The sequence below is a fragment of the Aquila chrysaetos genome, chromosome 11 (genome assembly GCF_900496995.4).
Source record: "Aquila chrysaetos chrysaetos chromosome 11, bAquChr1.4, whole genome shotgun sequence".
Taxonomy (NCBI): domain Eukaryota; kingdom Metazoa; phylum Chordata; class Aves; order Accipitriformes; family Accipitridae; genus Aquila; species Aquila chrysaetos.
This window is the reverse complement of record NC_044014.1, coordinates 9863256-9885524: the sequence shown is the minus strand read 5'-3', so window position 1 is coordinate 9885524 and position 22269 is coordinate 9863256. Positions and strand designations below refer to the sequence as shown.

Here is a 22269-nt window from a genome sequence, read left to right as displayed (position 1 = left end):
CTGGGCTCTCCCTGGTATCAAATGTCCAGTTGGGGACAGCACATTACAGACCTCTTGCATTGTGCAGATGGAGAACTACCAAGAAAGGAAAAGGGAGAGTTATGTCCATGCAGGATTTACCCCTTTGAGATAAGCAAATGTTTAGGCCTCCAACAACAACAAGAGATAATGTGTTGTAGGCAGGGATCAAAGCTGGCGACAACAGCTGAAGAATTTGCGGTGTAGGTTGCCCAGGGGACAAAAGGCTTTTGTCCAGTGTGTTGTGTTGTAGTAAGGTCTTAGCCTGGTGATGACTGGGTGGGGAACGTAGGTGGTTGGTGTGAAGCTTGAGTTGGTTGTGTTAGGTGGCCAGCAGCAGGGGCCGGTGCGCCTGGGTAGGCTAAGTCTCTGAGTGTGGGAGGCAGATAGGGAGTTGGGGCAGCTGGAGCTGATTTCACCCAGCCACCTTGGGATCCAGCTGCACAGTCCACCAAACCTTACCCTGCGAGACAGTGGTGAGAACATCTCCTACCTCCTCTCCAAGGTCTCTCGTAGGTTACCCATGGCTTTTACTTAAATAAAACTTCAGTGTTTGGCTCACGGTGTAATCATTCCTGCCTCAGCCTGACAGAGATGATGATTTTATGTGTAGTTTTGATGATGTTTTGTGGTTCACAGAACATGGAGCCCAGTCTTGAGTAGGCATCTCTAACAGTCATTTAAAGTTAAGTGTTGGAAGCAGAGGAGTACAGTCCCTGCCCCACAGAGCTCACTAGCAAGAAATAACAACTAGAGTAAATGTGCAGCCCATAAAAATAACCACACCTTGTCCTTCCCCTCCTAGACCTCTCTGTATGTATAGCACTCCCCTTTTTTTCCCTTCTGCTTTATTTTCAGCACCCTCTGCAATGAGGGGCTCCTTCCCAGTTCACATCCAGTATGCCATCACCAAAGAGACCCTAGCACTGTGAAGACACTGGCCATAACCCAGGGCAATCAGGCTCTTAGGTTGAGGAGGCATCCAGCAGTCAGCAAATCTTATTCTTTAATAATCTCACAAGAAATGAGTCTCAGGATTTCTAAGGCATCTTTGACTAAAGCTGTTCTGGCAAGCCGTAGCTTATTTTCTACTAATATTGCATTCAAGGTTGCTTTTCCTTGGGAGTTACTGCATAGCTGCAAGGCTTGATGTCTGCCATTCCCTAATGCTTAGCAGCAGCCAATTTTACCTGCCGATTTATGTCACCATTGGCATGTGTCACCGCTGGAAAGTGCCCCCTTTGGCATCTGAGGCAGGGTGTGGGTTTAGTACTTTGCTACTGAGAGGATTGCTGAGTATTGAACTAATCTCTTTCTGCCTCAGAAACATTCCCTTCTCCAGGGCAGAATTCAAGGGCTGACAAAATACAGAGGTGGCTGGTTCCTTGCACCACCAGAAACTGCTTTTGTGAGGCCAGACAAGAGGGAGTAGATGTTTTTTTGGGAAAGGACCCGGGATCAGCACTCAGATCTGCCTCTCTCATCTTTGTCCAAGATGACACTTAGTTTTCATTCCTTCGGAGGTCAGCTTGCGCACCCCTCCGTCCTGCTCCCCAGGCCCACTTCTCATCAGGAGCATCCTATCAGTCAGCTCTTTGGAGCGGATGGATATGTGCAGGTTTTCAGATGGGATCATCTGATGCTTTTACAAGTCTGGCCCTTCATCTTGTGATATCCCATTCATTCATAAGCAAAAGATGGCAGGACTGTCTTCATCCCACTCTTTGAGTTACGTGTATTATAAGAAATTTTTGACAGGAGAGACCCCCAGGCAAGCTCCATGATGGCACAAACCCCAGCCCCGAGGGCTCCCAGGCCCTGCCAGGACTTCAGGACGCTACTGCAGTGCAGGCAGTTTGAGGAATAAGGCAGCTTTGGCATCTGAGCCGCAAATGAGCTGAGGTGGATAACTTGTGCCACATTTTAAATGGCCTTGTGCTGCTTCCAGGTGATCCTGTCTCCAAAATGAGAAGTGACGGGTACAGCTTGTGTGAACATCAGTGGCTGGTGCACCTTCTCTATCATACCAGTGCTGCTGGCAAGCAACCTAGCAGATGAAAGTATTGCTTTTAACTGAGTTTAGCATGGGTTTAGACAATGGGAGCACCAGGTGGCTTTTCTTAATGTTTACTCATGTAAAAGGTACGGGTGAAACCCTGAAGAAAGCATGCCTTGTGTTCAGTCCTTCTGAGTTTCCAGGGATACACTAAGAAGCTTTCAGCATTTGTATTTTCAGGAGCTTTACTACAGGATGGACAAATGACTTTTTGTAGAAAATCAGATTAACCTGCAGATCAACCAGGTAGAAAAAGGCAAGGACTCTCTGCACACTGTTGGACTGCAGACTCTCAGTTGCAAGCTGAGACGCGTGGCTCCCTGCCTCAGCTCTTGGTCTAAGAATGGCAGAGGGTCTCATAGAAGAAAAGGGATGATACATGACAAGAATTTATAGCACGTTTATGCATCAAGAGAAAGGAAACCACTTTGAAACCACTTTTTAGGGCAACCAAGTTGGTGAGGGGCCTGGAGCATAAGTCTTATGAGGAGCGGCTGAGGGAGCTGGGGATGTTTAGTCTGGAGAAAAGGAGGCTGAGGGGAGGAGACCTTATCGCTCTCTACAACTGCCTGAAGGGGGGTTGTAGTGAGGTGGGTGCTGGTCTCTTCTGTCAGGTGGCTGGAGATAGGACAAGAGGAAATGGCATCAAGTTGAGGCAAGGGAGATTTAGGTTAGATATTAGGAAAAATTTTTCTACTGAGAGGGTTGTCAGACATTGGAATAGGCTGCCCAGGGAAGTGGTTGAGACACCATCCCTGGAGGTATTAAAAAAGCAAGTAGATGGGGTACTTCAGGACATGGTTTAGTGGGCATGGTTGATGGTTGGACTCAATGATCTTGAAGGTCTTTTCCAACCTAAATGATTCTATGATTCTATGAAATGCTGGTCTTTGTTCATTTTGCCCACTTGTACTGTGTTTCTGACTGGAATACAAGAGGTTGTTGTAAAACAGCTTTTCCACGGAACTCTTAAAGAAGGGACTGCAATTTTCAGATGGAAAAACAGAAGCAGTTGAGACATTTGTTGAAGCTGGAAATAAAACTCAAATATCCAAGAGCTCTGGTTCCTGCTCTAATTGCAGAAGCACTCTGCTGTGTGTTAGAAGTCTTCTGGAGACCACTCTGGGTTGGAGGGAGGTAAGCGTGAGTAGATGGGACCTATGGATAGAAAGATGACAAGAATGACAGGACTAGACATCTCTGTGGATGTGTTGTGTGGTAACAGGCAGAAATATGCTAAGTTCCCTGTTAACAGAGGGTGGAAATTTGAAAATCAAATGGTAAATTCAATAGCGGGAGAAGGTCTGATTTCTGCTTTTCTGGTTTTCTCTCCCTTCTTTCTAGAGGTGGGAGCACAGAGACAGGTCAGGCTCTGAAGTACATTCTCCGCAAGGGATTCCCTGGTGGCAGAAACTCGAGCGTCCCTGAAGTCCTGATCATCATTTCGGATGGAAAGTCCCAGGGCAGTACCGCAATGCCTGCAATGCAGGTGAAGGAGAGACGCATCACAGTTTTTGCAGTGGGAATCAAGTTTCCAAGGTAGGAAACTTTCCACGGAGTGGGAAATGGAGGCCCAGCTAGGCAAATGGCAAGTCCTAGTGAGCGAGGGATGGTCTTGTGCTAGATATGAGTTTTGGAAAGAGAAAAGGGGAATCTGTGGCATAACACAGGCATGGAGGAAACACTGATTTGGTGGCTGGTGTAGAAGGAGGACCAGAGTTGGTGAAGGAGGCTCTTCCACTGAGTAGAGGTATGCTACTGCCTGAGACTAAACGCGCCAGGATCTTGAAAACTGTTGAAGGGTGTCATGGTTTTGCATCAGCCTCTCTCATTTGCTGCGCAGGGTGTGTTTTGATACTCAGTTCTTTGGGGTTGACTAAGCGGTTGAACCCCTGCCTTGCTCGGCAGGTGGGAGGAGCTGCACGTGCTGGCTAGTGAGCCCACCGAGCAGCACGTGCTCTTTGCTGGAGATGCCGACGATGCTGCCAACGGCCTGTACAGCACCCTCACCGGCTCTGTCTGCAGTGCCACCGCTCCAGGTAACCCCCGTCCTGGCTTCACCTTCATGCCCATGCTTTGATCTTGGACTGTGTCACTGAGTGAGAAAGGTGAGGCAGTGTCAGAAAGCGTACAGGGGAATTAGCAGGAGTTGCACTTTGAAGTAACCTGCTGCTGGTGCCCAGACTGGATGGCATGCTTGCCAGCTACCTCGCCAAATATCTGTAAGCTGCAGGATCCTAAATCTTTCTGTGCCTCAGTTCACCTCTGAAAATGGGAATAATGGTCCTTGTTCATGTCGTGGGGGATAGAGGGATCAACACAGTTGTGTTAAATCTTCTAATGGACTTGGCTGTGTGTTAAGAGGGGGCCACCAGGGGCTTGCAAGAGATAGAAAAGATAGAACTGGAGTTGTCCAGAGGTAGCAGAAAATCAAGTACATGAATGATGAAGGCACCAGAGGGGCTGAAAAGTTGTCACTGAACCCTGAACTCAGCAGTGCGAGTTCCATAGCAAAGCAAAGGAGGATGAATAGTGAGCAGCCCAGAAAGTGGGTAGGTTGGTGAGCTTGTTGACAAAAAATTCTCTTCTGGGGTCTCATGGAGGGTCTTTGAAGTACCATCTGGTCTGCTGTTGGCAGGTGGTTGAGGAAGACTAACCCATTCCAGAATGGTGCTCCACTCCCACACAGACTTTGTACTTTCAGGCAATTGATCCTAGTTTGCATTTGTTCTTTGCTACAGGCTGCAAAGTTGAATCCCACCCTTGTGAGCGCAGGACCCTGGAGACTGTGAAAGAGCTAGCTGGAAACTATATGTGTTGGAAAGGCTCAAAGCAGCCAAATGCAGTGCGTGTGTCACTGTGCCCTTTCTACAGGTAACTTGGACACCCGCATCTCTAAAAGTGTGTGGGGCTGAGAGAAGATGAGAGACACGGTAAAGAGGCTTTTATCTGACCTTGACTCCTTACTGGGATGAAGATCCTTCGGAAGACTGATACAAACATAGCCTCTAGACCTAGCAGGAGGCTCTCCCTGCTCTGACCATTGGCTGATCTGAGAAGCCAAGGATAGGAGGAGTTGCTGAGACAAAGAAGCAGAAGATGATTAGACCAAGAGCGCCATAAATACTATAAATGGAACTGGGATTAGTTTCCTACCTGTTGAACAGAGATGCTTTGAAGTTTACATCTCTGTACCAGCTCTGCGCTGCAGAGGGTTTCTAGGTTTGGCTCCCTGTGTTGGTGCTAGTTCTGTTTTTGCCACTCAGGCTTGCTTTCTTTTAGAGAAGCCCCTTTTCCTTTTTTTCCTTTGCTTGGCTGCCCTGGGGGGCTTAGGAAGGACTTTTTTCTATGGCGAGGCTTCAGTGACTGGCAGAAAATACCCCCCAGTCGTAGTGCAGCAGTGCCAAAACTAGGATGCACACAAAGAGCTGCCTTGTCAGGTCGATGGCAGTGAGTTACATGAGGGATATCTCCTCTTGCTCAGGGAAAGGAGGCTGGAGCTGAAAACCCATAAAGCTTGTCAGGTCCATCAAATAATATTGTCACTGCAGTCGGTACAGTGGGAGAAATGCTTTAAAAATGAGCTGTGAAGGGCAAGGCAGCTTCATGCTCTTTCCTGATAAAAATAGCCGAGTGAAAGTGGTGTCATACAGAAATTGGTAGGGGGCATTGTTTTTCCTTTGAAGAGATGCTTCATGTGTTTGTTTTAATACCAGGCATTCAGATTAATGTTTGAAAATCACCCCAGATCTGGACTGTGCCTTGACAGCCTGCTGCATAGATATAATGGGAATGATTGTATGGATAATTTCAGACATGTCCTAATGTCTGTGAGTGTTTCCAGATACTTGTACCTCAGAGCCAACATGGGAAAGCAGAGCAGCTTGTGGCTTGCTTATGGCATCCCCAAAGTGATGGATTTGGCCACAGTTGCTGCAAGTTTGAGCAGCCCTAATGCAGAGCACTGGAAAAATCAGTGGCATAGTGAAGCTGCAGGTATTAGAGAAATAGAAACCTCATTAACAGGGATGAAAAAAATGCAGAAATCGTCTCACTGTCAGGAACCAATGTTACCTGCCACCTTACGTGTGGCAAATATACACTTCTGCTCTAGGGTTTGGTGGGTTTTTTTCATGTCACCTTAGGGCAGGGAAATGAGGGAGGAAGTTGAAAAATCCCCCTGGCAGGCACAGCTGAGGGCTGAGGATTTCTTCCCAGTCTAAACCTTGGTTGTCCACTAGTTACAGCTGGATAAGTCACATGCTAGAATTAATATTGAATAAGAAATTCTCACTGCTGTAGAATTTTCATTCCGATTTAGAGCAAAAAGTTTAACATCTTTTCTGTAGCAACTAAAAAAAATAATAATTTGTAGCCTTAAAAATACATCCATAATCTTTAAATGTAAAACGTTAAAGGAGAATTAAAAACCAAAAGAGTAGATTTGATGAAATGATGTTTTTTCTTTTGCCACCCCGCTCAGAATGGACATTTTCTTTTGAAATGCTGGTTTTGAAAAATTGCGTTTTCAAAGGAAAATTTGTTCCATTGAAAAGACAGTAAAGTCAGCCTTGAAGATACCTTCTTAATCTTTACATTCATGATAGGTTTTATTCTTCCTGTTTCAGGTGGAAGAGAGTCTTGATAAAACACTCATCCAGATGCTTCCGAACTGTATGTCCAGGTAGGACTTAGCTTTTTTAAAAATTTGATTTACATAGCAGGAAAGGTAATAAGTAAAGAATAAAAAGATGGGGTTTTACTTTCACTTCTAAAAACTTTCTTCTGAGTGAGAGACTGTGATCCTTAACAAGAAGTTGATACTATGTTCAGTTTTTTTGTCTCAGGGGTATCCATGACCAGAGTTCTTTTGGATTAAAATATTTCCCCATCATTTCTCCTTCCATTTGAGGAGCCAGTTAATCCTCAACTGCTCGTGTTCTTGGGGCAGAGGCTTGCACTGCTTCCCGATGCCTGCGGGGAGTTGCTGCTCTCCAGCTAGGGGAGTATGCAGTGAGATGCCTCCACTCATTCACTTGGTACCATGAACATCATCAGTTTAGCAGGGAACCTGACACTTGCTGATTGCCAGCCTGGGTTTGTGACTGTGGAAGTAGCTATGGCCCTTCACTTCTGCCCTTAACCCCACCTTTTTGCTGGTTCAGGAGACAGTGGCTTTATTTTCTTTGTCAGTACAACATTGTCCAAGCAGCAGGCCAGACTCTGATCCCTTTATTGATGGTGTAAATCTGGCAGGGCTGCATGACCATTAGCAATTCTGTATTTACATGAATGTAATTTCATTGGCGTTATTCCAAAGCAAATGAACTGAGGTCACAGCCTGGTTTGCTTTCTTCACCGCTGCCTGTTGGAGAGCCCTCCCAAAATGGAATTGCCATGGAGGTGAGGGTGCACGTGGCCCTGCATTAGTTCAGACTCCACAGCAAGAGGGGCAGCGGTGTGGCCCCTTTTCCACTAACGGGGATGCTCACACTGGCACAGGATGGGAAGGGCCAGGCTCCCTGCTGACTCCCTGTCTTTCCCTTCCCTGGTCCCGTTTAGACCCTTGTGACTCCCAGCCATGCCAGAACGGGGGCACGTGTGTCCCAGAGGGACTGGACAAATACCACTGCCTCTGCCCACTGGGGTACGGAGGAGACGTCCACTGCGGTAGGTGTGAACCTGTGCTCTCCCTCCTCCTTTCTTGGCTGTGTCCTGCCTCTGTGGTGCCTGTTGCACAGCCATAGGGATGACTGGGCTTGGGCTGCAGCCTTTGGGCTTTTCTCTAGAAGACAGGCTGAGTTTTGTGTCGTGCTGGTTATGACTGTGTCAGGTCCAGTGACTGAGTCTTGCTGCTCAGAAACCTTGTGGATATGGAGAGCACCAATACTGACAGTCTCACCCTGGTGTGGCTGCCTTTGTTTCTAAATGCAGGTGCCATGTGAGCAGCAGAATAGAGAAACTGGGAAAGACACGTAGGTATGTCTGTTGGTCTCCTCCCTGCACACATGGGCCTGTGAGGGACTCCTGATTTTGGGGGTTCAGTGTAGGAAACCCAAGAAGGTCCTGATCTTCAGAAAATGCTTTGTACTTACTTCCCCAAGAATCAAGGCTCCCACTTTAAAGTGTCTCAGGGTGTTACAGAAGAGGGTCTGGTGCTTGGACTCCCTCCTTTTGCCGATAAATGATATAGCATCATAGAATTCTTTAGGTTGGAAAAGACCTTTAAGATCATCAAGTCCAACCGTAAACCTAGCGATATACTGAAACTCAGAGTGTTTTCCCCAGAGTACTAAGAGAGTGGAGTTGTCATTTCTAATTTGAAGTTTGCCATCCAAAAGTTCAGGAATCCCCCCAGACTTCCATAGATATTTCCTGTCTCTAAAGGCTTATGTGGCATCCAACCAAAATAAAGCGTGCTCTTGGCACAGTTGTCCTCCAGCTCATGACATGTCTGGCAAACTATTTAGGTTACTGGACACGATGTTCCTTCTCCACACCACAGGGCTTCCAGCAGGCCCCAGCTGAGGTGCCTAGCATGCTTGTCTTGTTGTCCTGCAAATGACAAATTGCTGTCTCCCTTTTCAGCACCAAAGCTGAGCCTCGAGTGCGGTGTGGATCTCCTTTTCCTGATGGACAGCTCGGCGGGGGTCACGCTGGAAGGGTTCCTGCGCTACAAGGCGTTCCTCAAGAGGTTCCTCCAAGCAGTGATGGGCCAGGACTCGCCAATGAACGTGGGGGTGGCCCAGTACGATAATGATGTCAGGATACCCATTGAAGTGGGCCAGCACAAGGATGCATTCAGTCTCATGAAGCACATTGATGCTTTGAATTTCAGTGGAGGAGGAACTCTGACAGGCAGAGCCCTGCAGTACATTGCACAGCATGGTTTTAGGAGCACCCCAGTCTTTGCAGACATACAGGATGATCTCCCACGCGTGGTTGTCTTGCTCACTGACTCCAAGTCCCAGGATCCGGTGACAGAAGCCGCTAAGTACGCGAGGGACCGAGATCTCTTCTTGATCGGTGTAGGCAGCAGCTTCATGAGAGTAGAGCTGACCAAAGTGACTGGCAGTCCGAAGCAGACAATTGTCTACTCGGACCCCCAGGACCTGTTCAACAGGATCCCAGAGCTGCAGAGAAGAATCTGCAGTGTGGACAATCCTGAAGGTAAGGCTGTGAGACGGCCATTGTGGGACGACTTTGTCAAGCCATGAGGAGTTCTTCTGAACTCTACTGGGGAGGAGGGAAGGACAGAAGTATGACTGTGCTTGTTTTGTTTGTGTCAGTCACAAATCCAGGGACTAACCTTCCATCACTGCTTTTTATGATGGATCTCTCTTGGTGTGAAAGGGTCGTAGATCACCCTTCACAGTCAGTGATCAGCAGAGATGAATTTTGCCCACCATTTCCGCCTCCTGCTTTTTTTTGGTCAGAAAGGATTACATACATATTCTGAAAAATACTGTGTTTGCACTCTTTTATCCAGGCTGCCAGGCACAGTCTCTTGATTTAGCATTTGCAGTGGATGCCTCATCTGGAGTTGGCCTGGAGAATTTTCTGCGGCTGAGGGGCTTTGTCAGGAGCAGCTCTTTGCATTTCAGCATCAACCGCGATGTCACCCAAATTGCCCTTGTGATCTATGGCAGCAAAGCTCACACTGTGTTCGCTTTGGACACCCACACAAGCAATTCAGCTGTCCTCCAAGCCATCGACCAGGTGCCTTTCCTTGGGGACTCGGCCTCTGCTGGCAGTGCCTTGCTGCATATTTATGGTGACGTGATGACAGTGCAGAAAGGAGCAAGACCTGGTGTCAACAAGGTGGTGGTGGTGCTCACAAACGGAGGCGGCATGGAGGAGGCAGCTGCCCCAGCTCAGCAGCTGAGGCACAACGGCATCTTGGTGTTTGTGGTTGTCATTGGGGACGCGCGGAAGGACACGCTGCTGAGGGTTGCTGGGTCTCCCAACTACCTGGTCCACATCTCCTCCTATGAAGACCTGCAGTATTACCAAGACCTTATCATTGAAAGAATCTGTGAAGGTGAGAGAATGTCCCATCCTCGTTCTTTATGCTGGTGCCACCAGCTGTTGTTATCGTAGGTTTTCTGATGCTTTACCGAGTAAGCTCGATACTATCTTTCACATTTTACAGAGGGGGAAACTATGGCATAGAGATCTGGTGACTGTCCAAAGCAATCCTATAGGAATAGGAACCAACTTTCCTAAGATTCAGTCGAGTGGGTGAGATTGGGCTTAGTGTGACTGGCTCTTTCTAGCCCTGCCAGGTCTAGGTTCTGCCTTCCCTGAAAGAAAAAGAAGTTTACTCTTTTTCTGATGTTGCTTTAAACCTGTAGAATTTGCTGTGCATTACTGTACCCCCTGCAGTGTTGCTGGGGGGGCTTAATGGGGCACGTTTCTGCAGCCAACAGTGTTGGTTCCCAAGTGAGGTCTCTGCTGTCTTGTTCAACAGGTTTGTGCCCAGCTGTTCGCAAAGTGGTGGGTCTGAAACCTTATCAATCCTGTTCCTCCTTAGTGTCCCGCTACTGAAGTTATCATGTTGGCTTTCAAGATTTTATTTGTGTTGCGCAAGATTTAATCCTAAAATCAGAATCTGCCCATTTTGAAGCCTGCAGACAGGCAGTTAAACTGAGGCCTTCAGACAACTTGTAATTAATTTTGTTTGCAGGACCAAATGCTTATCTCCAAAGTGGGAGGGAACACTTTTCAAATATTCATGTAAAAGCTCACGTTTGTGCAAAAGAAAAAAAAAAAGTGCACTTTCTTCAAAACTTTGAGTCCTGAGAGCCAGTCTCCAGCTGGGAAAAAATTGACCTTGATACCAAGTTTGAAACATTTGCATGCTGAGTGTGACTGCTTGCGTTTGATGGAAGTCAGCTTTTCAGAAAGGATAGCAGCCCTGGTTTGCAGGGATTAGTGGTGACGAAAGTTCTTCTAGTTAAAATGCCATGCCTTGTTTCTCATTCAAAATAGTCCGAGTTTAACATCTAGCTATTTGCTTTTGTTATGTTTTAACCCATTTGTAAGATCAAATGAAGCAGCATATTGAGTTTCAGCACAATCAAAGGTCCTTTTCATCTCTGGGCATGCCTGTGGCTCCTTCAGGGTTAGAAAGAACTACAGTGCCCTCTCTTTGGGTGAGGAGCTGGTCTCCTGGCAGGCTCTGCAGACGGTTTCTACCTGGAGCTTTTTCAATGTGCTCCTATTGCAGTGGTATTTTCAGCTGTGTTGTTATAAAAACAATCTACTGTACCATGAAATTGACTACAATGCCACGGATGAAGGGGAAGAGACGGCAAGGTTCAATGAGTCAGGGTAATAACATATAATTTCCTGAGACTGAATTGCTGCTTTCATTTCATGTGCAGGTAATCGCTGTTTGTAGTAGATGGGCTGAGACCAAGGGCGATGTAAAGATAAGCCCTTCATTCAGTCTTCTACTCCCAAGTCCAAGGCTCAATAACAGAATCATTGTCTGTGAAAGGACTTAAAAAAATTTATGACTCATGGTACAAGTATTTGAGAAACAGACCCTGCCTCTGGACACCTGGAATATCATATTTATTCTGAGGCTCAGCTGAAAAGAGACTTGAAAGGGACAATCCAGGGTCTAGGAGAAAAGATCCCAACCATTAAATATATGTGAATCTGATTAATGGAAATACAAGCTCTTGTGATCATCAAAGGGTATAATCCCTGAAGTGCAAGAAGCTTGTTTAAGTTGATACTGTGTTAACAGTAGGCTTGAGTTCAGAGAAACAGCATCTGGGTGGAATAGCATGATTCCCCCAAACAGGGACCGTGAGGTTATGCTGTGGAGCAGCCGTGGAGGGAGGTGGTGGATGCATGGCATGTGGAGCAGAGCACCATGGAAAAGTTCTCTGGGGAGCAGCCAGCACCTGGAAGATGAGCGGTGTGTCCAAGAGATCCGGCTTTGATAGCCAGCAGCTCTACCAAACTACAATGAAAGTGGAAGTGGCCATCCCTGGGGATATACTGTCAGGCAGGACCCCATCTGAGATGTCCCATGATGAGAAAAATGGTGTTGAACCCAACTTGGCTCCATATAAAATCAACAGGAACTAAAGATTGAGATGTCTCAGATCTAGGATTTGACTGTCAAAAAACTGAATTTCAATGAGAATTTTGCCAATCTTGGGTGTAGTTTGAGAGTTGATGTGCACATATCGTTATCTGTACAGGGAGAATGAGCACAATGTGTGGTAAGCTGGAGCAACCGTCCTGATGGATAGGGGATAGAATTTATATTATTTCCTTCTCCCCCTTTTTCTACTCCCTCTGTGCTTTTTCTACCGCAGAGCAAAGGGCAAGGCTAGCAGCTCCAGACTCTACACCACGTAGTTGTTCAGCAGAGGAATTTCACGCCCTTACCAACACTGCGGTGGTGTTGCCAGCAGACTGGAAGCAAATCCCTCTGGGATGCTGCTACTTAACCTAATGTATTCACAGCAAGGCAGCATGAAACACTGCCAGCCCTGCTGACAGCTGGGCTCTGCTGTGTTAAGAGGGTTGGGAAAGCTGTCACATACTGCGCAAGAACAGGGCTAATAACAGCTTGGGCTGTGGTTGCAGGGTTTTCTCTCAAACCTCCTAGAAAAGAAGCCCAGAAATTTTTCCTGTGTTGTTTTCCATTCATGCCATTCCTGCTTCCCAGCTGACTTCTCGTCCTTGCTCCTCTCTGGTGGAAACTCAGGTCCTCTCCAGGCCAAAGGGGTTTGAACTCCAGTGGTGTTTGGGGTTGTAAACTGCTTGGAGCAGGGCATGTGTCTTGCTCTGCATTGGGAGTGTCTGGATGTGGGGGGCTTAGAGGTGCTCATGTGTTCAGTGCACAGCTCTGAAGATGCTCCATTTTGCTTTTCTTTGATATGCAGCCTAACATGATGCCACTCTTTTAAGCTTTATTATGAGTATTCTCCTCCAGATTAGAACATCTAGCAAAGCCGTTCTTCTTCCTCTTCTCTAGGTTAAACACAGAGGAGTTTGTCCTGTGTGTCAAGACAGGGTTGTGAGCTTGCGCCCTCTGCCATGTTAATGTGGCTTTCCAATCCCATTAGCCCTAGATGACATTTTTTGATGTCTGGAATATATAGTTGCTGTTATTTTTGCAGCATTCCTGATGGATGTGGGTCCTAGCTATTAATGCTCTGTAGATGTGCCTGAGCCTGCTGTTCTGTTTGTGTTTGTTGCAGAAGCAAAAAGCCCCGTGAACCTGTGCAAACCCAACCCGTGCATGAACCAGGGCGTATGCATCCTCGGGCCTGGGAGCTACCGGTGCAAATGCCACGGCTGGGAAGGACCCCACTGTGAGAGCAGTAAGGATCAGCAGGTGGCAACCACGGCAGATGTCATCCATTCTGCCCAGCCCCTCTGAACGGATCCCACATCTCCACCTCTCCCTCCAGCAGAGATGTGGCTGTAACTCTTGGACAGCTGTTTGGTGGCTGGGTCTTGGTGCTGGCATGGCCTTTGTCACATGGAAAGTGGAGAGGTTTGGGCGGCTGAGGGGAACAAGGGCTTCTCTCAAGAAGCTGTGCCCTGTTTTACACATTCACTAAGCGAGTTGACTGTGAGGGGACCCCAAGAAGGTGTAATAATTTTGGTAATCTTCCTCCACTCTGTTCTGTTCTTCTTTTCCCTCTGCCTTGCTAGAAGAAGCAAACCCTCTTTGACCCCCGGGGTGGAAAGCTCTGGCTCCCTTTTAATGGGAGGGAGCTGTCTCTGTTGGAGTGTGACCCTCTATCACTTTCAGCATTTCCCATGGCGCAAAAGCCTCCTCATTGCCTTCCTCCTCTTCAGCAGGGGAGCAATGGCCAGGAGGTGGTGAACCTCTGGCTCCCCAGAGGTGGTCCTGTGCCCACAGTGAGTAGTTCTCAATTAAGGGTTTTTTCCCCCCTAGTTTTGTGCTCTTTACCTGAGTCCAGGAGTTCTGACTTCCACCCCATGGCCTCTAATGTCTGTCAGCTAAGGCCAGGTGGATGCTTGTTGCGTTGTAACGGACTGAGCGTGAACTTACACCTTGGTCCTAAAGCCCCTGTCCCACATCTGTGTTTCTGTTCTGCAACAGGAGTTCTCCGGGGCGATTCTCCGAGATCCCTGGTCCTTCCTCCACACTCCCGTGTGCAGCGGAGTTCAAGTGGTTTGCAGCGCTTCTCCAGAGCCCCCCGGCACACCAAAAGACATGTGGATCGGAGACACTGACACAGATGTGCTGAGTGCTCCGGTTCTCTGTCCAGGAACGCTTACTGCCACTCGCAGGCACAATCCAGGAAGCCTCCACTGTCCTTGACAGTGATTGAGTTGCTCCAGCACAGGGACTGTGCTGAAGCCATTCCCAGTTCCTGCATTGCACAAACTGGGCTTCCTAGAGCTCTCTTTCTTTTTTATTTGAAGTAAATATTTGCGTTTAAGTATTTATTACTGGCATTTTGCATTTCCTCATCCAGATTCTAGTGGTGTGTGATTATTTTTTTTAAACAGACTTCTTGAGAGATCTTTGAGTTAACCTAAAAATACGTAGAAGTCTGAACAATTCTGGAGCTCCTGCTGAAGTGGTATAACATAGATTACGCACTGGCAGCCAGGTGCTGGAGTGAATGGCTTGTTACATGCAGAAAGACGAGAGGAAGAGGAAGGAGAACTGATTACGAGCTTCTATTCTGTTTTGTAAGTCGTCCATGCCACTTTCTTCTCTGAATTTATTTGGAGTGATTGAATATGGTTTAGCTTCATAGGCATTTGGTAGCTGCCTATTTTTGATAAGGAGAGGTTTGAAAAGGATTGGTTTCGCAAGAGCATTTATTGATTTGTGCAACTCCAAATCAAAGCTGTGACAGTCAGTGTGTGTTGCTGTTTTTAGTAGGTGCGTTGACTATTTTTTTCCTAGATTTGACCCAGGTCAAATCCAGTTACCTATGCTGCAAGGACGCCGAGTAAGGGCACAATCCCCCAGCCATTTGCAAACAAAGGTCCCCGTCTGTTGTAGGCTCTGGACGGAGCCATGGTTTGTACTGTCCCGCTGGTCTTTGGACCTTGGTCTGTCTGCTTTCAGGTTTAACTCCATTCGTCCCCTGCCAGCCTCACTCTTACCTGCCAGCCACAGTCTGACCTGGAGGGGACAGGACCCGGGCAGCCTCCTGAGCGGCTTCACACGGGTGCTGGGAGCAAAGCACGGCAGGCAACGTGCAGGTCAGAGGAGGAGAAGGCCTGGACCTCTCCTCCCAGATCTCATTCACCCTTTCCTTTCTCCTCCTGCTGGCCACATCTTTGCTCTCTCCTTTGCCAGTGCGTATTTTTCTCTTGTTCCTTCTTTTTTGCCCATTCCAGGTCAAGTCTCACCTCTTCTTTTTGGTGCTGTTTCCGTGGCTCGGAGCTTTGCCATTTTGCTTTGCTCTCCTTCTGGAGCTGGCTGGGGAGAGCAGTGTGCTTGTCCTGGCCTGAACCTGGACGGGTGAGCTGAATGGCATTTCTGCCTCCCCTCGTTGTTTTAAGCTGATCTTGTCCCCGGCGCAGCAGTGGTCTCTGCAGCACAGGCTGGGCCTCTGCTGGGCTGTGATGGTTCATGTGTCTCCAAAGACAGTTTGGCCACATGCCTGCATCCTTCACAGCATCAGCGTCGATGGATCACTAGATCAGTTTGCCCATGAAGCTGTAAAATTTACATAATTGCTCCCCCAGGGCCCATGGTTCACACTGTCGGGTTTTTCTCTGCTGCCTTTCCCATGGCGTCCATCACCTTGGGAGAGCAGGAGCAGCTCTGGCCAGGGCTGAGGCAGAGACATTAACTGTGACTGCCAGCACTCGTGAAAATAGCGTCTATTGTTCCCAGAAGAAGAAAAACCCCTTCACCCAGATGTCCTGGCCCCATGTTTGAATAGTAACATTAGATGTACAAAGAGAGACACAAATTACTCTGCAGGTTTGTTGTCAAAAGAAGAATGGTCTAAAAGCACTCTTGGGGATGAAAGCTGGCACTGAGACAGGAGCAGCACTGTTGTACCTTGTGGGACAAACAAGGCTAGGAGAAAAGAGAATTTCCTCTTTCTTTTCACTGTCGCTTTAGTAGATTGTTTGTGTCCTAAGGCACAGCAAAATAGAGGCTTAGTTGAAGGGCTAACATTTGGGATAGAAAGAGAAACTAATCTATTAAAGTTACTTATTTAGGCATGGCTGTAGCTAAGCATTGCCTCTGCTGTAAAACTGTCAGTCATCTCTTGTAGGGAGAATGGGCTAGATCAGACTCACAGCTGACACCAAAGATGTGGTTCGTGTTTTATGGTGCAGAAGTGCCCATGGAGCTGGCTGGATTCCAGCCAGACTGCTCTGAAAACTCTCCCTGGCCTCCCTGTGCATCCTCTGTTGCGTGAAGAGTCAGAGAGACCGTGACTTCTCACCCTCACTGCCCTGTTGGGTTTGCAGCTCCCTGGTGGCTTCTCTGCTATAGTTGGTCTAACAGCATCGTTAGTTCACTCCTCGCAGGCATTTGTCCTCTGCACGATCAGTCTTCCCTCTCAGATGGAAGCGTATTTACCTCGTCGGGCACACAGGGACGTGCTTTCCTAGCCTTGTACAGGTGCTTAAAGCCTTTTCTTTGTATCCCTGTTGCCTGCAGGACAGTTTGTACAGTGCTGCTGAGGACTTTGCCTTGTGGCAAATGTGGTTTGGTGTAATCTTTGTTTGTAAGTTCTCTTTGTTTTAACGCATAGCTAGTAAGTACATTTTTAGAGTGCATGGGCTTGACTGGGACAAAAGATGCTTGCCCGGGTCCTGAACGAGGGGCAAACGCTGCGTTTGTACCATCCTGCTGGTTTTAAGCACAGACAGACAAACCTCTCGGTGGAATTCAGGAATTGCAGACGGTGAAATCTCATGCTGGAGGCAACATTTTAATGCTGGATGGGATACATCTAGCCCTGTGCATCAGTTTCTCAAGTAGAGACGGTATGAAAGATTGGAAACTCATGAAGGAGTTTCAGGAAAACTGGCTCTTAAACCCAGCCCTTAGCCTCTGGGTGCGTCTGACTGAGGTCTCAGGGCCCAAAATGCCCCAGGGATCCCCGTGAGTCAGGGATCTACGTGTGCTGTGACTGTGACCTTCCTCCTAAATGTGGCTGATTGCTGAAGCCTTGGATTGTTGCTCAGATGTGCTCTGGCAGTGGCAGCACCCACCAGCTCTCCTTGTGTACGAGACAAAGCACTTTGCGAGGTAAGGAGGTGTTGGGGCATTGGGAGGAGATGGGAAAAGCCAAGCTTATAACAAAGATCAGGATATATGGGATGCTCTTGGAGAGACCTGCTGATCCCACAGGCAAGCAGGACACCGTTGAGCAGTTGTTGGAGCTGTTTTCTTTTTCTTTTTAAAAATTTGAGTTGAAGATCCTGGCTAATTTCTAGGCCCTTTCTCCTGCAAATTTTAATTTAAAAAGAGAGAGTAAGTAAGGGGCTTGGGTCTCTGACATGATCCCTTATTCAATTCACTCTCACAGACTTGCTTTGATTCAATCGGAAATACTTAATGAGAACTTACCTGATGGGAGCTCATTCCCTTAAGGCTGGGTCGATGTTTGAGGCTGGCACAGCCACCGAGGAGGTGGGGTCCCCGCGAAGCCAGCGCTAATCCTGTCTGGCATCAGGGATGCCGTCTGTGCCAGGTTGTCGTTAGATGTCTGGGCTGCCGTTACTAAGGGAGCTGTGAATTATTCTCACTCCGTAGGATCGCTGGATGAGCCGTGGCTGGTCGCGGGCCGTGTGCTGACTTCAGGGGAGAGCCTGTTTCTCCTTTAAGAAACTGGGATTTAAGTAAGTACCGTGAATTTCACCCTCTTTAGTCTTACCTTCCCTCAGCGAGCAAAACCGTGCCTCTTTGTGATGCGTATACGTGTTCGGTGCCTGTACTGTAAAGGCTGCAGCTGGGGAGCAGGGCTTTGGACCCCGCTGTGCCACTCTGCCTGGGCACCAACAGCCGGAGCCAGCCTGAGGGAGGTACCGTAGCACTGGCACCGAGTCTGCTGACACTCCCCTTAAAGCCAGCTGGCTTCTTCAGCTTGCAAAACACCTGCAATCTTACTCTCTTCGGTAGAAGTAATTTGATTCATACCCAAGACAACTTTTATAAACATTTAGGTCAACTTCTCCACCAATAAGAGGTAGTTTTTTCCTTTAAAATCTGGCACTTGTGTCTTAGTTGAAAATCAAAGTGCCCGCTAGCTCTCCTGATGTGCTAGGCAGGGCGCCCCAGTAGCTGTTGTATCCAAAGCAAGAACTGAGTGTACTTAGGTGTGAGAAACTTGCTAAGAAAAATGGTTTGTAGCAGCAAATTTCCTTCCGGAAGATTATGGGCTTCTGCTTGCGACACGCTGCAGGGCCCATAGTGGCCTGGCTGCATTGTGCACAGGTGAGAATTATGCTGGGAATAACTAACAAAGCAATCACAATAAGCATTAAATTGTGTGTTAGATATCCAGTAGGAGCTCTGCCTCCCCTACGCAGCTGTGTCTTTGGGCCCAATCCTTCAACGGGGTATTTTGTAGGATGAGACTGACTTGTGTCAGGCACGAGGGCTTTGTGGTGCTCGGGTGAGCAAGTTCTTCAGTCTGGGTGCAGCTGTGCCCCTTGGCAGCTGTGTTTGCTACCACAATGCTCCATGGGGATCAAAAGGCAAGAGGTGTGCTGGGGACAGCTGGAGCTGACACTGCGGTGTTACAAAGCAGCCGTAGGTGATGGGCAGTGCTGTTGAGGAAGGATAAAAGCAACTGCTGCTGCCCCTTCAGCTCACAAAACAGCAATCCCAAATCGAGTTATTATTTTGGGATTCCTGGGCTCAGAGGCTGCCGGGACACCGATGGGCTTGTTGGCAGGTTTGTGTCAATGGGTGGACTAGGAAAGGCGGGGGAGCAGGACATTCCCCAGGATTTTGTGCTGTAGCTACAGTGCCTTCCCAAGCTTTCTGCGGGAGTGGAGCGAGTAGTGGTACAGCCACCAAAAGATATTTCACAGACGTGTCTGGCTGGGTGTCTGTTCTGTAAAGACTGGCCTCAACCACTTTCTTTAGTAACTCTATTTCTTTCCAGCTAAACCCCATCCTGGTTTTCCCTTTCGTGACTGCAGCAGGCACTAAGCATTGCACACAGTTGCTATCTAGTGGCCAGAGGAAGGTAGTGGATGCATTTTTCTCTGCTGGTTTTGTGCAAGAGGACTGTGCTACGGAGATACAGGTAGGAATCTGTTACATGTATTCATGCAAATTCTCAGGGTTATTGCTGTTTTTCAGTGGGTTAGCTGTCCAAAACTTTTTTTGGTAGATGGTGCAGTCACTATAGAGGACTAAATTTTTTAAGCTGTAGTCTGTTGCAGTTGTAGAGTGCATAGCTAAGGAACTTTGTAGTAACTAACAAACAGTGTTGGGGGTTTCATGTACTTTAAATCTACTGGCAAGTAGAGCAGGGACAAGCCCCATTACAAAGAAAAAACACTGGTAACATAATATACTCAACATTTTATTATAAAACCCTCTAAAGCGCCACTTTATAGGTCACAGTTACAACAAAGGAAATGCCTTGAGTTAGGAAAACAATGGGGATGCAGAGACATTGTTTAACATTTCTTGTCTGGGGAATGTGTGTTGCTCAGGACTTGCCTATGTTTACCATCCCCTGATGGAGATAGCCCAGTGGGACCACTGAAGCTGACTGGGCTGTGGTGGGGAAAGCAGAGCTGCTCTCATCCATCGCTGTCTCAGTACCACTGTGAAATGTCTAGACAACTCCTGGAGGATGACAGCAGAGTGTGTACGGTAAGGGCATGTTTGACACACATATTTAGGGTGTAGAGAGGCTCTCCTGCCAGCTCATCATGGGTGAAAACAAAAGCTTCATGGTGCCCATAGCCTCCCTGTGCTTTGGAGAGGAAAGGCCCCTGGGTCCTGAACCAGAAGTTTCAGTGGTTTATTTGCATGAGTTTTTCCTATGTGCAAACCTTGCACAGGGACAAGCCTGACAGCTGGGGCTGATGTACTCCTCCTGAGGCCTGGGATTAGCAATTCTTCAATCTGCGTTGCAGCAGAGACTTTCAAATTAAAAAAAATGGGAGCGAGGTCACCTTTCTTGCCTCCAGGATACCGTGACCAAGCTCTTTGTTGCACCCTGGCTCCGCGGCAGTGGTAAGCAACCCCAGAGCCCCTTGTCGGCACATCCTCACTCACCCCAGTGCCACTGCCAGCTCTGGGTGTCACAGCCCTGCACTCCTCCCTGGCTGTTGGGCCTTTGTGTGAAGAAGGAACACCCCTTCAGAGGTGGTCTCGGGCCCGTCAAAGGATTTCAAGGGTTAGGAAGGTACAACATTTTGCCTGTCTGTCTTTACCCTGGCTCTGGGTGCTGCTCATTGGTGTAGCCGCAGGAGCCCAGGAACAACCCAGCCAGGGTACCAGTGCTGCTTTAGCTTTGCACAGCTGGAAAACAGCTGCAGCCCTGGCACAGCCAACCCAGCAACTGAGCCTGGGCTCCAGGGCTGAAGGACCATCAGAGGAGACAGGCTGAGGAGCCTCCAGGCCATCAGACGTGACAGCAGGCTACAGGGAGGAGAGGGTGCATGGATTTCTGAAACTCCCCCTACCCCCCTTCAAATTTCAATGTCTTTTAAGTTTAGCGGTCCCAAAAGTCCAACATCTTTCATTGGACAGCTTGGCTAGGGGAGAGGCAGGTGGGCTCTGTGGGCCACACTGCCAGGGCCCAAAGGCTATATTAAGTTTAATAATTTGAAAATAAGGGTGATGGCACCAAGATGGCCAGCAGCCCACCAGAGATGTGGCAGTGCACCCTTGCCTGCCAGGCCTGGAGGAGAGCAGATCAGCCCTGCCCCTGTGGAGGGGCCCCTTTTGCAGGGGGATGTCTTCAGCAGATTGTACAGCTGCAGCCCTGTGAGGACCAGAGAGCATCGGCAAAGTGGTGCTCACAGCTGGGGCAGGAGCACAGGGACAGCTTTACCTCCCCTCCCCTGGGAAAGGGCAAGCCCTGAAGGATACACTGGGATCCAGCTTCCCCATCCAACAGCTGAGCAGGCCTGGGCCTTCAGTAAATTATTAACAAACCTTCAAATATGATGATTTTTTTTTTTTTTCTTTTTTTTTTTTTTTTTCAGAACAAAGTCCTCAGGTGAAGTAGATCTTCAAGAAAATTAACTGAATCTGCCCAGAGCTCTTGGTGACATCAGTCTGTAACACAGCTTATAGCACGAGAAGGTGAGCAGGGATCTTCCTCAATATTCTGGCAAATCTGCAGCAGCCTGGTAGGAGTAAGCACATGCTGGGATGCATCAGGACACTGAATTAAAAAAATCCCCTGGACAGGCTGCTGTGTGCTTTTCATTTGTGTCTCAAGCACTGCTCAGGCATGGTTATTGCCCTTGACTGAAGGCTGGATGAAATGCAGCTGAGCGATGACTGGCAGCAAGACAGGTGAGACTTCAGTTGACTGCAATTTGCCACTACAGGTTGAAAACCACTGGGGTATAAAGAATAACGGAGGCCCCTTCTGAACCCACTACTGTCACTAATATAGAAACCTTAATAACTCATTGATAAACCTTCAGAGTAGAAATACACAAAACACCCCTATGTACAGTAACATTCTTGTTTACATCAACTGGGTTAGGAATTTGATGCAAGGATTGCCACTGGTTGTTATTGTTTTAGCTATGTGATTGGGACTTGTCTGGAAAGAGCAAGATCATTTGGGATAACTCGTATCGGCAGCCGTTGACTCCATTGCTGCATCTGAGCAGTTGGCGTGACATGGAGGAGGCACTTGGTGTGTGGTTGTGTTGCACACCCAACCTCCACCTACAGGTGATTGGATCCCCTTGGCCATGCATGGGCAATTCCAGTCTTTAGTCCATCTCTGAAAAACATGGTTCTAACTAGCTCCCTTCTTCTCCCATTCCTGCCAAGGAATAAAGGCAAATTAGTCAAAAGGCAAATGTGCCAAGCCATAGTAGCCATAATGTGCACAGGATCAACGCGATCATCTGGTACCCGAGGTTTTTTGGCTGTTGTAAGCAATACACACATTTATTCATTTAAATTGCAGCCAGGGCAAACCCAGGTGAAAAGACCAGAGGAAAACCAGGCTGGCCTGCTCCGAGTGGTGCTCAGTCAAGGGTGCTTC

The 22269-nt window shown here is 48.0% G+C and overlaps 2 protein-coding genes across 10 annotated transcripts in view; one reads left to right on the top strand and one right to left on the bottom strand.

The window, feature by feature from the left end:
- The window catches only part of VWA2 (von Willebrand factor A domain containing 2), a 29331-nt gene extending 14811 nt beyond the window's left edge, over positions 1-14520 (top strand). For all 5 annotated transcript variants that reach the window (XM_030031438.2, XM_030031436.1, XM_030031439.2 and 2 more), the window contains 9 exons: positions 3419-3613; positions 3983-4113; positions 4816-4948; positions 6703-6758; positions 7637-7744; positions 8663-9244; positions 9564-10115; positions 13303-13425; positions 14178-14520. In XM_030031438.2, the coding sequence (XP_029887298.1) occupies positions 3419-3613; positions 3983-4113; positions 4816-4948; positions 6703-6758; positions 7637-7744; positions 8663-9244; positions 9564-10115; positions 13303-13425; positions 14178-14311 (2014 nt within the window). In that variant the 3' untranslated portion in view covers positions 14312-14520. The remainder of the gene's footprint in view (positions 1-3418; positions 3614-3982; positions 4114-4815; positions 4949-6702; positions 6759-7636; positions 7745-8662; positions 9245-9563; positions 10116-13302; positions 13426-14177) is intronic.
- A 5072-nt stretch (positions 14521-19592) lies between these two features.
- AFAP1L2 (actin filament associated protein 1 like 2) overlaps positions 19593-22269 on the bottom strand; it is a 73797-nt gene continuing 71120 nt past the window's right edge. For all 5 annotated transcript variants that reach the window (XM_030030873.1, XM_030030874.1, XM_030030875.1 and 2 more), the window contains one exon: positions 19593-22044. In XM_030030873.1, coding sequence (XP_029886733.1) covers positions 22018-22044 — 27 coding nt within the window. In that variant the 3' untranslated portion in view covers positions 19593-22017. The remainder of the gene's footprint in view (positions 22045-22269) is intronic.